The sequence below is a fragment of the Merops nubicus genome, unplaced genomic scaffold (assembly GCF_000691845.1).
Source record: "Merops nubicus isolate BGI_N331 unplaced genomic scaffold, ASM69184v1 scaffold7235, whole genome shotgun sequence".
NCBI classification, from domain to species: Eukaryota; Metazoa; Chordata; class Aves; order Coraciiformes; family Meropidae; genus Merops; species Merops nubicus.
This window is the reverse complement of record NW_008611531.1, coordinates 11,898-25,351: the sequence shown is the minus strand read 5'-3', so window position 1 is coordinate 25,351 and position 13,454 is coordinate 11,898. Positions and strand designations below refer to the sequence as shown.

General features: G+C 45.7%; 1 protein-coding gene across 1 annotated transcript; it reads left to right on the top strand.

Moving 5' to 3' along the window:
- Positions 1-115: 115 nt before the first annotated feature.
- On the top strand, positions 116-10,839 carry LOC103773858 (selenium-binding protein 1-A-like). The gene is made up of 11 exons (XM_008941238.1): positions 116-170; positions 1,212-1,324; positions 2,437-2,622; positions 4,206-4,326; positions 5,359-5,541; positions 5,637-5,815; positions 7,315-7,393; positions 7,878-7,999; positions 8,166-8,258; positions 9,761-9,879; positions 10,512-10,839. Exons 1-11 carry the CDS (start codon positions 164-166, stop codon positions 10,672-10,674), a joined length of 1,365 nt encoding a protein of 454 aa, XP_008939486.1. The 5' UTR covers positions 116-163; the 3' UTR covers positions 10,675-10,839.
- The last annotated feature ends 2,615 nt before the right edge of the window (positions 10,840-13,454 follow it).

The window sequence follows — 13,454 nt, the reverse complement described above, 5'->3', positions numbered from 1 at the left end:
CACTCTGTGGCTAAGCTCTCCACATCAATCTCTGAATGCAAAGCCAATGTCCTCTTGGAGATACACTTAGAAATAATTTGGACATTAAAATAACTTCTGTTTTTTTCTCCAACTAGCAAAATGTGGAGCGTGTGGTCCAGGATATGCAACTCCTCTGGATGCCATGAAAGGCAAGTGCTGTAACATCTTTTACAGACCATCTGTAAAGGAATTGTTTTCAGTTGAGGCAAAGGCTGAGTAGATGCCTTCCAGAGTGGTTTGTTAATTAGCAAGGCCAAGGAGACTTTAACCATCAGAAGGTATTTTATTTCCTTTTGCACTCAACGCTGGGCAAGACCCAAAAGCTCTGTTACCCCAAGTTCACTGGAACAAAGTGGGTCTGGGTTTAGGTGTATGCATGGCTTTAGGATGCCAACAGGCAGCAAGCTTTGCTTCTTGAGCATTGGAGCTCAACAAGACAGAGAGTTGCTTTAAGAGTATGGGAGCAAAGGTTTAACCTAAAAAAAAGCAGGTTCTGTTTGTGTTTTTGGGTGGAGACCTTTATATACTGAGCTCTCATGAAAACAAGTGACTGTCCAGGACAGAAAAAGGGAAGGCGAGGAGAATAGACTTGTTTATTCTGTGTGACAGAGCTTAATTCAAGCTTCTCATTCACTTGAAGCAGTACCCAGGTTCTCTTCTGTTCTTCCCAGCAGTGTGTGGCTAAATCCTGAGCCTCACTAAAGCCCCTGAGGCATTTTTGCTGTAGTTTTTAAGCATCAGAATGTCACCTTGAGTTCTTTGAGACCTTTTAAAAGCATCAGTGTTAGACTGTACTAAAGAGGCTTTTGGCACAGGTAGACTGAGAGCTGGGCCCTGGCAGGAGGGACTCATCACTGGTGTGACTGGGGAAGGGAGAGGCTTGTCGTGGTCTCACAGGTGGGAAGGTGGTCTCTGGCACTGTCCTTTTGCAGGAGAATAATCATATCCCCAGAGCCTCTTAAATTAGGAAGACAAGGGCATGGAAAGGCCCCACAGCTGAGCAACCACCTTCTGGCTACTCAAACTCTTTACTGCTGGTGTTTTTCCATAGAATGGAAATGCTGAGGCACAGCTTCCTAGGAACACTCATCATTTACAAATGGAGAGATTAAATCCAGAGAAGATTCTTGTAAAGCTAACCACAGATTTTCATTAGAATTGACTCATTAACAAGACTTCTGCTTTGGAAGGTCCCCGGGAGGAGATTGTGTACGTGCCTTGTATCTACAGAAACACAGGGACGGAGAAGCCTGATTACCTGGCCACTGTGGATGTTGACCCCAAATCTCCACACTATTGTCAGGTACCTGTGTGCAGAGCAGCTTCCACACGCCCTTGCCCACCAGGGTGGATTTTGGGGCTCATATAACAATTTTCAGGTAGATATTTGAGTTGAGAACCAAACAAATCCTCTGCTGGTTTTCCTGCTAGCTTACTCAAAGCTAACATTTATCTTGTTAGTCTCGAGACACTTTCAGAGCTTTTTTTTGCTTAGTATTTCAATAATATTATTATTATTTTTGTATTTTTGTAACACTGTTGCCGCTTTATACTGAGCGTGAGTATTAAGCTGTAGAAGGTGATGTTTCCTCAGGGTGTGTCAGTATGCAGGCAGAGTTTATCAGTGTCTGATAGGGTGTCTGATACTCTGGCAAATTCCACACTTCAGGTATTACAGATCTGCCCCATTTACTTCCCAAGCAGAAAGCTGTGGGTAGGCAGCCAGTGCCACACCAGGTTTTGGTAAGACTGCATTTGAACACTCACTGCTTGTGTGACTCCAGTGCCTGAAGACACCTGGGACTCCACTCTCCGTGTGTTTAAGGAGCAGCAAATCTGGTTTGACAACAGAATTTTTCAGAATTTGTTAGGGTTTTTTTTACAGCTACTGCTTAGGGTTTTATTGCGGAGGAATGGAGGAAGCAAATCTCCTGTAACTTTGACAAAGTTCAGTTGTAATCTTTCAACTTTGTTGGTTTTGCATTAGAAGAGTGAAAAACAGAGGCAAGAGTGCAAATGATCGTGTCGATTTGCTACAGTCAGCCCAGCTGTAATTGGGGAACTCTTGTAAAGTCAGAGCCTTGTGGTACACAGCCAGTGATGGGTGTCCTGTTGGCTTTTTTTTTCTGTATCATTATGGCATGTATTAATTAGACAGTGTGTAAAAGATGTGGATTAACCTAATAATATAGAATATTTAACAAGTGCTACGCAGTCACGATGTCCAACTTTCTTCTCCCACTTTCCAGTGTCAGCTCTGCATATCTCAGGCTGAATCTGCTTCCTGAATAACAAATAACAGTTTCCTTCTGCTCTTTATTAATTTAAGCTTTGACATAAAGACCCATTTCTTTGCCTAGGGGAAAGTTTTTGCCTATCCCAGACTGAATCTTAAGCCTGTCTCTGCTTTTGTAGGTGATCCATCGCCTGCCCATGCCAAACCTGAAGGATGAGCTCCATCACTCTGGGTGGAATGCCTGTAGCAGCTGCTTTGGGGATGCCACAAAGAGGAGAAACCGTCTGATTCTACCAAGTCTGATCTCTTCTCGAGTTTATGTGGTGGATGTGGGAACAGACTTGAGAGCTCCTAAAATCCATAAGGTATATGTAGACGACTTTAAGCTGGGTTTTTATTTCTTTTCTTTTGACCAAGAGACAGTGATATTATGGATTCCACCTTCAAACCCAAACAGGAGAGCCAGAACAGTTCTGGAAGCATTTGTCAAACATTGGGAACTTGTGGGGGACTTGAAACTTTTAACATTTATTGATAAGCTACACACAGAAATCTTGCACTGAAGAAATAGGAGTAAACGTGGAGTCAAACTCTGAAAAACTAGTAAGTTCTAGAATTCAACCTGCCTCTGCAATAGGAATCTCACTCAATATAGTTGCACACTGTGTTACTAATATGGACTCCGAGATCACAAGGGAAACTCCTACACAACACACTGAGCTGAGCATATGTAGACTGTATGTTTTTCAGACATGAGTTCAAATTTGGCTGGATTTTCACTGAGCAAAACCAGATCTCCATAAAAGACACCTCCTCCTTGACTTGCAATCCTTGGCTCCTAAACATGTCATATGTAGGTTTTTTTTATGTGATACGTAGATTTTTTTAGAAGAAAAAATTAAGAAAATGTTTTAATTTGGGGAAATGAACACTTTAAAAAAATCTCTTGTTCATGGAAACAATAGAAATCTTCCCCAAATCAAACATGTACTGCAATGGGATTCATTTGGCAGAGACACAGATTTTGGCGGAGCTACAGGTTTGGATATAGACTTGCACTTTTCCACGTCTGACTGTTCAGATTCTCTTTACAGACAGTGAAAAGAAAAAAAAAAAAAGCCTTGCTGGAGTAAGCTTTGTCTAACCTAGTTTAGAAAACTGTTTTAGGGTAAAGGAATTAGTTCTTAAGGGTGTTTGTTTCTTTTCACTGGCTATAGAGCAGAGAGGATCAGCTTAGATGTAAAGATGTCCACTGTCAGCATCTGGCCTTGGTCAGGTGGATCTTACAGCAATGTGTGAAACTTCAGTGCAAAGTTCCAGGTTTGGCAGAGATGATTTTAGTTACCAAAGCCATATTTTGAAGACAGGTCATCGTGTGGAATGTAAGGAGACTTTTAAGTGGTCTTTTTTCCCCACCTGCCTGCAAATACTCTCACTCCAAGTCTTTGAGGTTTGAGTTCTGTAGAACCTTGGTTAGCCTTTTAACTATTAATGCAGTGGCATAAATCCCCTGAAGGTTTCTTCTTGAAGAGTGAATCTTGTTTCAGACTGAGTCTCTGGCAAGCCTCAGAAGTTTTTTTCCCCTCTAAACTGCTACTACTCCAGCGAGAGCTGGTGTCTGGATATTGCACAAGTAGTGTTTCTGCTGCTGATACTGAGTGAGACAAACCCAGATGTCAGCATCTCACTGATTCACGAGTTAGACTGGTTCTAATCAGCTCTTGCTGTTCATATTTTTGAGGAGAACAGATAAATGTCATGGATGGTCCTTGTATTAATGGGCAGAGCAGAAAGCAGGAGGTGGCAGGTACTCAAAATAAAGAAATGATCCCTCTCACACACACGGGTTCCTGTTCCCACTCCCTCCTCTCTCTGAAACCTGAACTCCTAGGGGTGGAGCTGGTGATCTCGGCGAAGGTGACTGTGACTATGTGTCTACTCCTTTTAGATTGTCGAGCCAGTGGAGTTATTCTGGAAGGGTAATGTGGCAAATCCTCACACCTCTCACTGTCTGGGAAGTGGTGACATCTTGATCAGCTGTTTGGGAGACCCTTCTGGCAACGGGAAAGGTATTAATTCCCTTCATAACTCTGGAGAAGTAGCCGTGGATTTTTAAGACCTTCTAGTTCTTTTGTGCATGTAACCATTCCAGCAGTTGTGTATATAACTGTAGGATCAAGACTCCACTCACCAGGCAAACTGTGTGGGCATTGCTCTGCCACAGTAATTAGACCTGAAGTGGTGGAACCTCTGTGTTTGTGGGTTCAGCTGCCATATCTCAGGCTTTCACATGTGGTACTAAAGATGACCACCTTCAGTGGTTATAATATGAGAAAAAAACTCATTAACATTTCACTGAGGCCCCTTCAGCAGGGAGCAAGGAAGAATTGCCTTTGAACATGGTCTGTATCCACTCATGTGTTTGTCACTTGGGCATGAAAGACTCTTTTGCCAGCCTAAATCCTCTTTGTCTCACTGTCTAATGAAAAATCGAGCCTTTCAGGCTAGTCTAGATTGCATTTCCTGTTTAAAACTTTCAAAGAGTTACTGCGTATAAATTTTGTTACCTATTCAGGCATAAATCACCTGGTAGCTTAAGAGAAATGCTGATTATTAGAGGAAGCATCCTGTAGGTGGTAAGTGGGGAACCCTGCTCCTTTTCATGAGGTTTTTCTCTTCTGGCTCGTAGGCAAACATGTCCTTGAATAGATGCACGTTATGTACGTAACTCAAGGGTACTGTTGGCAAGCAAAGAAAAACAGAGGTGCCTCCTCCAGGATCTTCTCTGAGATCTTTCTTAACTGAAATGTACTCTAGGAGGGCCAGTGGAAATAACTGGAATGCATCAAGTAGAAATGGAGCAAACTGAAGCTTAAAAAATGCGCTGCAATGCGAGAAAGTTCTTTACAAGCCCAGCTCTCATTTGCTTTAATCCCCAAAAGCAAAACCAGCAGAATCACAGAACTTTCCTTTAAGCAGAGTGTTGCATTTTACAGCATGTTTAGTAAATAGACACTACACTACTAATATATTATTTGTCCTATTTAAAGCTACAGGTCTGTGTGAATATCTTCAAACAGTTCTCTTTGGTTTTACATTAGGTGGCTTTATTTTGCTGGACGGAGAGACCTTTCAAGTGAAAGGAAATTGGGAGAATGGGGAAAAGGTCCCCTCCCTGGGTTATGACTTCTGGTATCAGCCACGCCACAACGTCCTGATGAGCACTGAGTGGGGAGTCCCAAAAACCTTGGCAGGTGGTTTTAACCCAGCTGATGTAGAGAGAGGTGAGGGAGCATTTGTTTAAACTCTCAACAGTAGAAGCAATTCCTTGTTAAAATGGTATCTCCTGGGCTTATTTCTGCCTGATCTGCTCCACTAGGGCATTACGGCCGCCACATCAACGTGTGGGACTGGAGCACACACACCTACGTGCAGGCCATCGACCTCGGGGAGGGCTCCATCCCTCTGGAAATTCGGTTCCTCCACAACCCAGAGGCTGCAGAAGGGTTTGTTGGGTGTGCTCTGAACGGTGCGGTGCATCGGTTTTACAAGACAGAGGTGGGTGATGAAATCTGTGGTGCACACAAAAGATCAAACCTGGTTGTTCCAGAAATCCACTGATCACTTAGGAAATAGTTGAATTCAGATTAAAAAAATTTGGCTCCTAATTCCAGGCTAATTCTAGCCAAGCTATAGGATTGTGTCAGAGAGCAAACGTTCTAAGGAGCATACAAGCCAATGCCATGGCTTTCTGAAGTGACCACTTGGTCCCTCATCTTTGAGCTGTGGCAGCTGGGAGGCATTTTGAGTGTCTCTGCAGTGCGTTGCTTATGTCCAGTATGCAAATCTCCAGCAGCCTGACCCTGAAAGGAAGCAAAGCTTAAGAGATGATGGTGCCGGTCTGTCAGCTCACTTCTGGAGCTCCAGCCTTCCACAGTAACTTGTTGATCAATTTAATCACAATTAATGAATTGTGAAAGTCTCAAAGAGGGGAAGGTCTTGCCAATGACAGGAACATTAGTGAACATGAGATGATCTTGGGAACACTTGTGCCAAGTCCATGTAATGCTCCAGGCTGGGGCAGAGTATCTGGAAACTGCCCAGCAGAAAAGGACCTGGGGGTGCTGGTCGACAGCCAGCTGGAGATGAGCCAGTGTGTGCTCAGGTGGCTAAGAAGGCCACCAGCATCCTGGCTTGGATCAGCACTACTGTGGCCAGCAGGACTAGGGCAGGGATGGTCCCCCTGGACTCGGCGCTGGGGAGGCTGCACCTCAAGTCTTGTTTTCAGTTTTGGGCCCATCCCTCCAAGAAGGACCTTAAGGGGCATGTCCAGATAAGGGCAACAAAGCTGGTGAAGGGTCCAGAGCCCAAGTCTGGTGAGGAGCAGCTGAGGGACCTGGAAGCCCCCATCCCCAGAGGGGTTTCAAAGCCATGGAGATGTGGTGCTGAGGGACATGGTTTACTGGTGCCCTGGCAGTGCTGGGGGAACAGTTGGACTGAATGATCTTAAAGATCTCTTCCAACCAAAACGATTCTGTGATTCTGTGAGGAAAGCTTCAGTGTTAGCTCAACAGCTTGCTTTCTGGTCACTACACGTGTCAGCTGGACAGCTAACCAGAACAGGCAAACTGTGTCACTGGGGCGTGTGCTGCCTGCTGCCCAGCCAGGATCTGGCAGCATAAGGAAGAGCTGAAGATGGCAGAGGGAGGGGAATTGATGAGGTCATGGGCAGGGGGGTAGAGCTATTGCCATTTTAGAGGGTGAGCTGGAGACAGGACACCAAGCTGTAGGAGATGAGCAATCTTCAGCCCTGCCATTGTTCCAGCAATCTGTTTGAGGTGTCATTGCAGAGTGTAATCATTGACAGTCTCTCTGGCAGTGCAGCTGACATCCTCACTGCCTTGCTAACCATTCTTTGCATTGTGTGTATCACCTCTGCATGGGACCTGTTGAACAAATAGCCCTGTTTGTGTCTCCTCCCTCTGCGCTGCAGCACTGAACCCGCTCGGCTGACACCAAGGCAATAACCACACTGTTCTCTGCCCTGTCTTCTGCAGAGGGGAGACTGGGCAGCAGAGAAGGTGATTGAAGTACCCAGCAAGAAGGTGCAAGGATGGCTTCTCCCTGACATGCCAGGTTAGTGTGAGAGCGTTAGGGAGAGAAATGGGGGTTGTCCTCTTCAGTCCCCTGGTACAGTGGAGCTGTTTGCAAAATCTTCTCCTGCAGTAGCAAAAACTTCCCTTGTAAAATATTCACTTTCCATTTGAGTTCTTTGTGTAACACTCCTGATGGAACCACATGAGACTTGCTTATGAGCCACCCAGGAGGAGATTGTCAGACCTCTGCTGCTCCTGCACAGCTCAATGCTTGAGGTCAAGTTCTTGAGAAAAATACTTGGAGTTTGAGTCTTTCAGCATTGGAAATGGGCCCGAGAATGCTGGTAGAGCCTGAACCTCCTTTGAGTTGGGTTTCCAGGGAAGCTTGTGCTTGTTCAGCCTATAACTTCGCATCTTTTTCTGAAGGTACTACAACCAGGATTCTGAAAGATGACAGGCTTGTGGTCTTGGTTGTTGCTGGCCCTGTCCATATCCTGACTTTGCTACTGAATATTTTCTTGCAGGTCTCATTACTGACATCCTCATCTCACTGGATGACAGGTTCCTGTACTTCAGCAACTGGCTGCACGGAGACATCCGCCAGTATGACATCTCCGACACCCGCAGGCCCAGGCTGGTGGGACAGGTGAGGCAGCAGCAGAAGAGCTGCCACATACAGGGGCAGGCCAGGCTGCTTATTTCCTTCTTTTTTAAAAGGAGACAATGACAATTTAATTTTGCTTGAGCACAGTTATGATAATTCATGTCCCTTTGGTGGCTGACACCTCTTCTCCTGCATTCCCTTGTCACAGGTGTTTCTGGGAGGCAGCATCACTAAAGGTGGGCCTGTGACTGTAGTAGAAGACAAGGAATTGCAGCATCAGCCAGAGCCATTTGTGATCCAAGTAAGTTTTCCTGGCACAGTGCTGATGGTGATCCATTTAAAAATATTTCTGCACCTCAGTCAGATGTACAGCATATAAAAGTGTGTCTGAGCTGGGCTTTGCCTTGGCTTTGACACCTGAACAGGTGTCACGTCTCACGTGGACTGGAATTGGTGGATCCCAATGAGTGTTTGGGGTCCCTGGTGGAACAGGACAAGCTGCTCAACTGCTTGTGTAATCACATCTTCCCTGCTGCTGTTCGCTAGCTAATGGACAGCTAGCACAGTACATGTCCAACACACCACCATCATTGCTTCTGATCATCACAGAACCACAGAATCATCGAATGGTTTTGATTGGAAGAGACCTTGAAGCTCATCAAGTCCAACCATTCCCCCAGCACGGGCAGGTCCCCACTGAGCCATGTCCCTCACACCACATCTCCATGGCTTGGGAACCCCTCCAGGGGTGGGGACTCCACCGCTGCCCTGGGCAGCCTGGCACAGCCCTGGGCAACCCTCCAGGGCAAGAAATTGTTCCTCAGGGGCAACTGAAACCTTCCCTGGTGCAACTTGAGGCTGTTTCCTCTTGTCCTCTCACTTGTTCCTTGGGAGCAGAGCCCGACCCTCACCTGGCTGCAATCTCCTGTCAGGAGGTGTCAGAGCAAGAAGGTCTCCCCTGAGCCTCCCCCAGCTCCCTCAGCTGCTTCTCCCCACACTTGGGATCTAGACCCTTCCCCAGCAGCTTCGTTGCTCTTCTGTGGCCACACACCAGCCCCTCAAGGTCCTTCTTGGAGTGAGAGGCTGAAAACTGACCCCAGGATTTGAGGTGTGGCCTCACCACTTCACCTGTTCAGAGGGAGAGGTCCACGTCTCAATCTTTCAATCACTGATGGTCAAAGCACTAAACTGGCTCCTTCTGCAGTGGTGGGGGTGTGTGAAGAGTTCAATAACACCTGGCATCAGGATAGAAAAATGAAAGTATTAATTATCTCTGATTATTATCAATGTGCATTAATATTATCACTGTCAAGGCAGTTAGGTATGGAAAGTCTCAAGATACGCAAGACCTGAATATGGTCACAGCCAAGTTCAGCTGGCCACTGGAGGTGGTTTCAGGAAGTTCCACACACTCCTTTTCCTCCTAGTGCAGATCATTGCCCAGCTGCACGATAGACATTTTCTCAATTGCAGCTCTTGTGGCACCCACTTCTTGATTTTTGATGCTTCCATCCAAGTACAGTGACCTGAACCCTTCAGCCTTTACTTTGTTACATGACTAGTTCTGTGAATTAGGTGGAACTCATCTGAAGTGGCTTCGAGGCTCCCTGTTAGTAAGGAATAAGACTCCCAGTGAAAACTGTTCTTTCTCCAAAATTTGGTTCTTGTGTCAAGGATTTCAGCACTGGATGGTCCTCCGAGTAGCAGAACTGACAGGCTGTTTTGTTCCTCCTTGCTGTTGCATTTGTTGTGTTCGACCTCCATGGCAGCTTGTCTTGAGCACCCTGTTCTCTGTAATTTTAGGGGAAGAAGGTGCCGGGTGGACCGCAGATGATTCAGCTTAGCTTGGATGGGAAGAGGTTGTATGTCACCACCTCTCTCTACAGCGGCTGGGACAAGCAGTTCTACCCGGATCTTGTCAAGTAAGAAAAATGGGGTAAACAGTGATTACTGGACAAGCCCATGGCCAAGATTTCTTTCTTAAATAGCACTATGCATATCCAGCTATACACAGAGCACAGGGAGACTGAATCCAGTAACATTTATACCCAGCTGGGCAACCTGGATCTTTCACTCGCTAGCCAGAACTCATCCCTGCACAACAGGCTCACAGAAGTTGGGGTCTGCACACACTATTTGTTGAAATCAGGATTTGTTTTGAGGTAGATGAGAATGGGAAGAAAACAGTGAGTGTGACCAAGCCTCCTGCAGTTTGTGGTACTTCCAGACTGCCTTTGAGGGTGTCAGCATGACTGTCTGTTTCTGGGAATTAGTGGAGATGATCTTCCAGATGGCCACAGGAGGGCACAGTGCAGCTTGTCTGTTCCTTCAGAAGTAACAGCAGCTATTAATTTTCACTGGTTCCTTGCTAATTTGAGGTTGCAGGTTTCATTGAGGCAGTGGAACTCACTTTTAAGACCTGCTAAGACCCATTTGGAATCTGGGATTTTTGCCATTTTATATTAAATGAAGACAAATCCTGCCCAAATATGGAAGAGAAAAGCAACAAATACAAGTCTTTTTCCCAATACCTGTTTTCTTGTCCCTTTTCCAGGGAAGGCTCTGTTATGCTGCAGATTGATGTGGATACTGAAAGAGGTGGATTGAAAGTGAATAAAAACTTCCTAGTGGATTTTGGGAAGGAACCTGATGGGCCTGTCCTAGCTCATGAGATTCGTTACCCTGGTGGAGACTGTACCTCTGATATCTGGATGTAATTGTTTTCTGGAGCTGGTTTTTTTTTTTCTTTCTGTTGTTTTTTTCTCTTTCTCCTTCTCTCTCCTCTACCCTCCACTTCTCTTTGCTAAAGGTGAATCGAGTCATCTGGAACTTTGTCCACTATCTAAATGTAGAGTTCCATCAAGGTGAGCCACAGAAGCTCCACTTTCTTCTCATTCTGAGGCAGCCAAGTAAATCTCTGAACCGTGCCCTACATCTCATTTTCTTGACTCCTTCCCCTTTCACAAGGTCCTGTGTGATCACTGTTGACTGTCAGGTTCAAGGCCAGCATCACCAGTCTTTAAAAAGACTGTTTGCTTTGTTTGGTGCTTCTTGGCCTTGCCTCTGTTTGTTCATGGAGAAGCTGTTCCTAAATAACTCCATAAGAAGGATACATTCCATGGGCTTGACCCAGAGCAGGAGTGTCCTCTTCCTGCAAAGCTTCATTTGCTCATAAACTAATCACTGCTTTACAGCACACACAGCATAAAAATCATGCCTATCTAATCTGAAACCACATTTCCAGGGCTGGGTTATATTTTAGCATTTGTGCATTGATGTTATAAAAAAAAATCACAATAAAATTCTTCTTCAAGTCAGGTGGAGCTGCACTTTTTTTATTATTTTTAACGTTTTAGCATTTTCTATTTCAAAGAACATAAAATGTAAGGTCATTTCAGAAAGTAACTTTATCAGCCAGCTAAAAGTTCTGTGTGAGGGATTTATTTTCACTAAAGCCATCTTTGTTCCCATTATTGCAAGCAAATATTCTCTTCCATTTTCTAAGACTGGAGAAAACTGCAGAAATCTCTTCTGGTGATGCCAGCAGCAGGTGTCCTACAGGTGTCTTGCAACTGCTTGAACAGACAAGCATTCACAAGTCCACCCTTTCTTCTCCTGCCAGTTCTTGGTGCTTCTTCCCTGTGCTGCTTTTTGGATTTGAGTTTGTTTTCTGCCTCCCCAGATCTGTTTCTTTCCTGTCTGTGTCTGTTGCCAGCCTCTGCCCTTCCCTGCCAAAATTCATGGCTGCTTTCCACGCTGGAATTGCAGCAGCACTGTTGGAGGAGCAGCGTGTTAGTGGGACTTCTCATGCAGCCTTTGCCTCAGCTTTTTTCTGGCTTTTCCTGTACTCCCACAATAAAATCCTCGTCTAGCTGACAGATCTTGCTCTGTAATCAAGGCCTCATTACACAAGTAGCTGCTGCTGTCTTGCCTGAAGTATTTGGAACCTGGCTCGGGGAGCTCACCGTTGTGTTTTCAACGTATAGCAGCTCAGCTGCTGCCACTCGGTCTCTGACACCTGCCAGGAGCAGTTCTGTTGGGACCTCATGAAGCTTTCCATGTGCCAAGGCACTGGAGCAACCCGAGTCTGGTGGAAAAACCATTTTCAGGAGGTTCTTCTTAGAAAGGGGTGATGTTTAACCATCTTGCTGCAAGGACTACTCCTACTGGACCCCATGTTTTTTCACACTCGTTTCCTACAAGACTGGGCATTTTCTTTTGGAAGAGGTGTGTGATCTTCCCTGTGGCCACATGGTGGCAGGCAGCAGCCGGGCTTCCAGCTGGGAGTTTCTCACTCTAATAGTTTTAGGTCGTGATTTTCCACAGATCATAAACTTCCTCATGAGGATGGCTCTCAGGCCTCTTCTTGGTCCATCAGTGTGTTGCAGGGTGACTGGGGCCTCTTGTTCCAGCTACAGCGAGCACTCCTGTCTGGGTCCTGTCCTGGAATCCCAGTTGGAAACGCCCCTGGATACAAGTGTGCACAGGTGCTGATGTGTGGATTGCTTCTGTTCTTTGCACAAGGCAAATATTAAAGGCAAAGAGGTAGAGAAGGAAGAGAAAAGCAAAGTGGGGGACCCTTCTGAACAAAAATATTTCATTTTTCCTGGCATCTGCTAATCCTGGCTCTGAAAAAGGTAAGCTGTTAGTAGAGAGTTCCTTGTGATCCTGGGAAAAAACCCAACTGGTCTCACCACACTTAGGGGATCTGCATCTACAGCAGAGATTCTGCTTTATTGCAAGGTGAGCTTTGCCATGGACTGATGTATTGACACCACCTTCTTGGCATCAGGAAGTTTCTGAGGGGACACAGTCATGGTAAATACCCACAGGCAAAGGCCATTGGAAATGGCTCCCAGAATGTCAGACACCAGCCAAGACATGTGCAGGTATCTGGTGGGTCAGAAAAGACACTTGCCTCTTTGTTCAGTACCACTGTAGAGGTTTCACCTGCTGGCCAAAATCCATCCTTACTCACCAGCACGCAAAACTCAGGCTCTGCACAGGCTGTTTGTTGAAATCCCAATCTAGGTAAGAATGTGAGGAAGGCAGTGAACATGACCTAGCCTTCTGCAGTCCACAGTACCTCCAAACTGCCTGTGAGAGCAGCAGCGTGACTTCGATTTTAGGTTGAAGAGAGCAGATGTTCAGATGGCCACGGGAGGGCAGAGTGCAGCTTCTTCCTTCCCGAGTCGGTTGCCTGGTTTTCATTCTTTCATTGTTAATTTGAGGTTGCAGATTAATTTATATTTCTGCTGCCAAGACAAGTAGCTGTGTTTATATAAAAAAGAGATTCTATTTGTAGTATTTTCAACAGGTCTGAGAGGGCAGCAAGATAGTTGTAGCTGGGAATTACAGAATGAGCAGTTTCTGCTCTAAGTGAAGCCAGAGCAGTTGTGATGAGAGTCACCATTAAATACCCCTGTTTTTCGGTCTGTTGCCTTGAGCTCTCCACTCCTCTGCTGACCACTGACCTGCTTCTGAGTCTAAGAGTGTA

Bases quoted from the DNA above. Each gene is read 5' to 3' on its own strand.
- LOC103773858 (XM_008941238.1), top strand. The intron at 2,623-4,205 runs GTATATGTAGAC...TACTCCTTTTAG, and splicing joins GAGCTCCTAAAATCCATAAG to ATTGTCGAGCCAGTGGAGTT. The intron at 8,259-9,760 runs GTAAGTTTTCCT...CTGTAATTTTAG, and splicing joins CAGAGCCATTTGTGATCCAA to GGGAAGAAGGTGCCGGGTGG.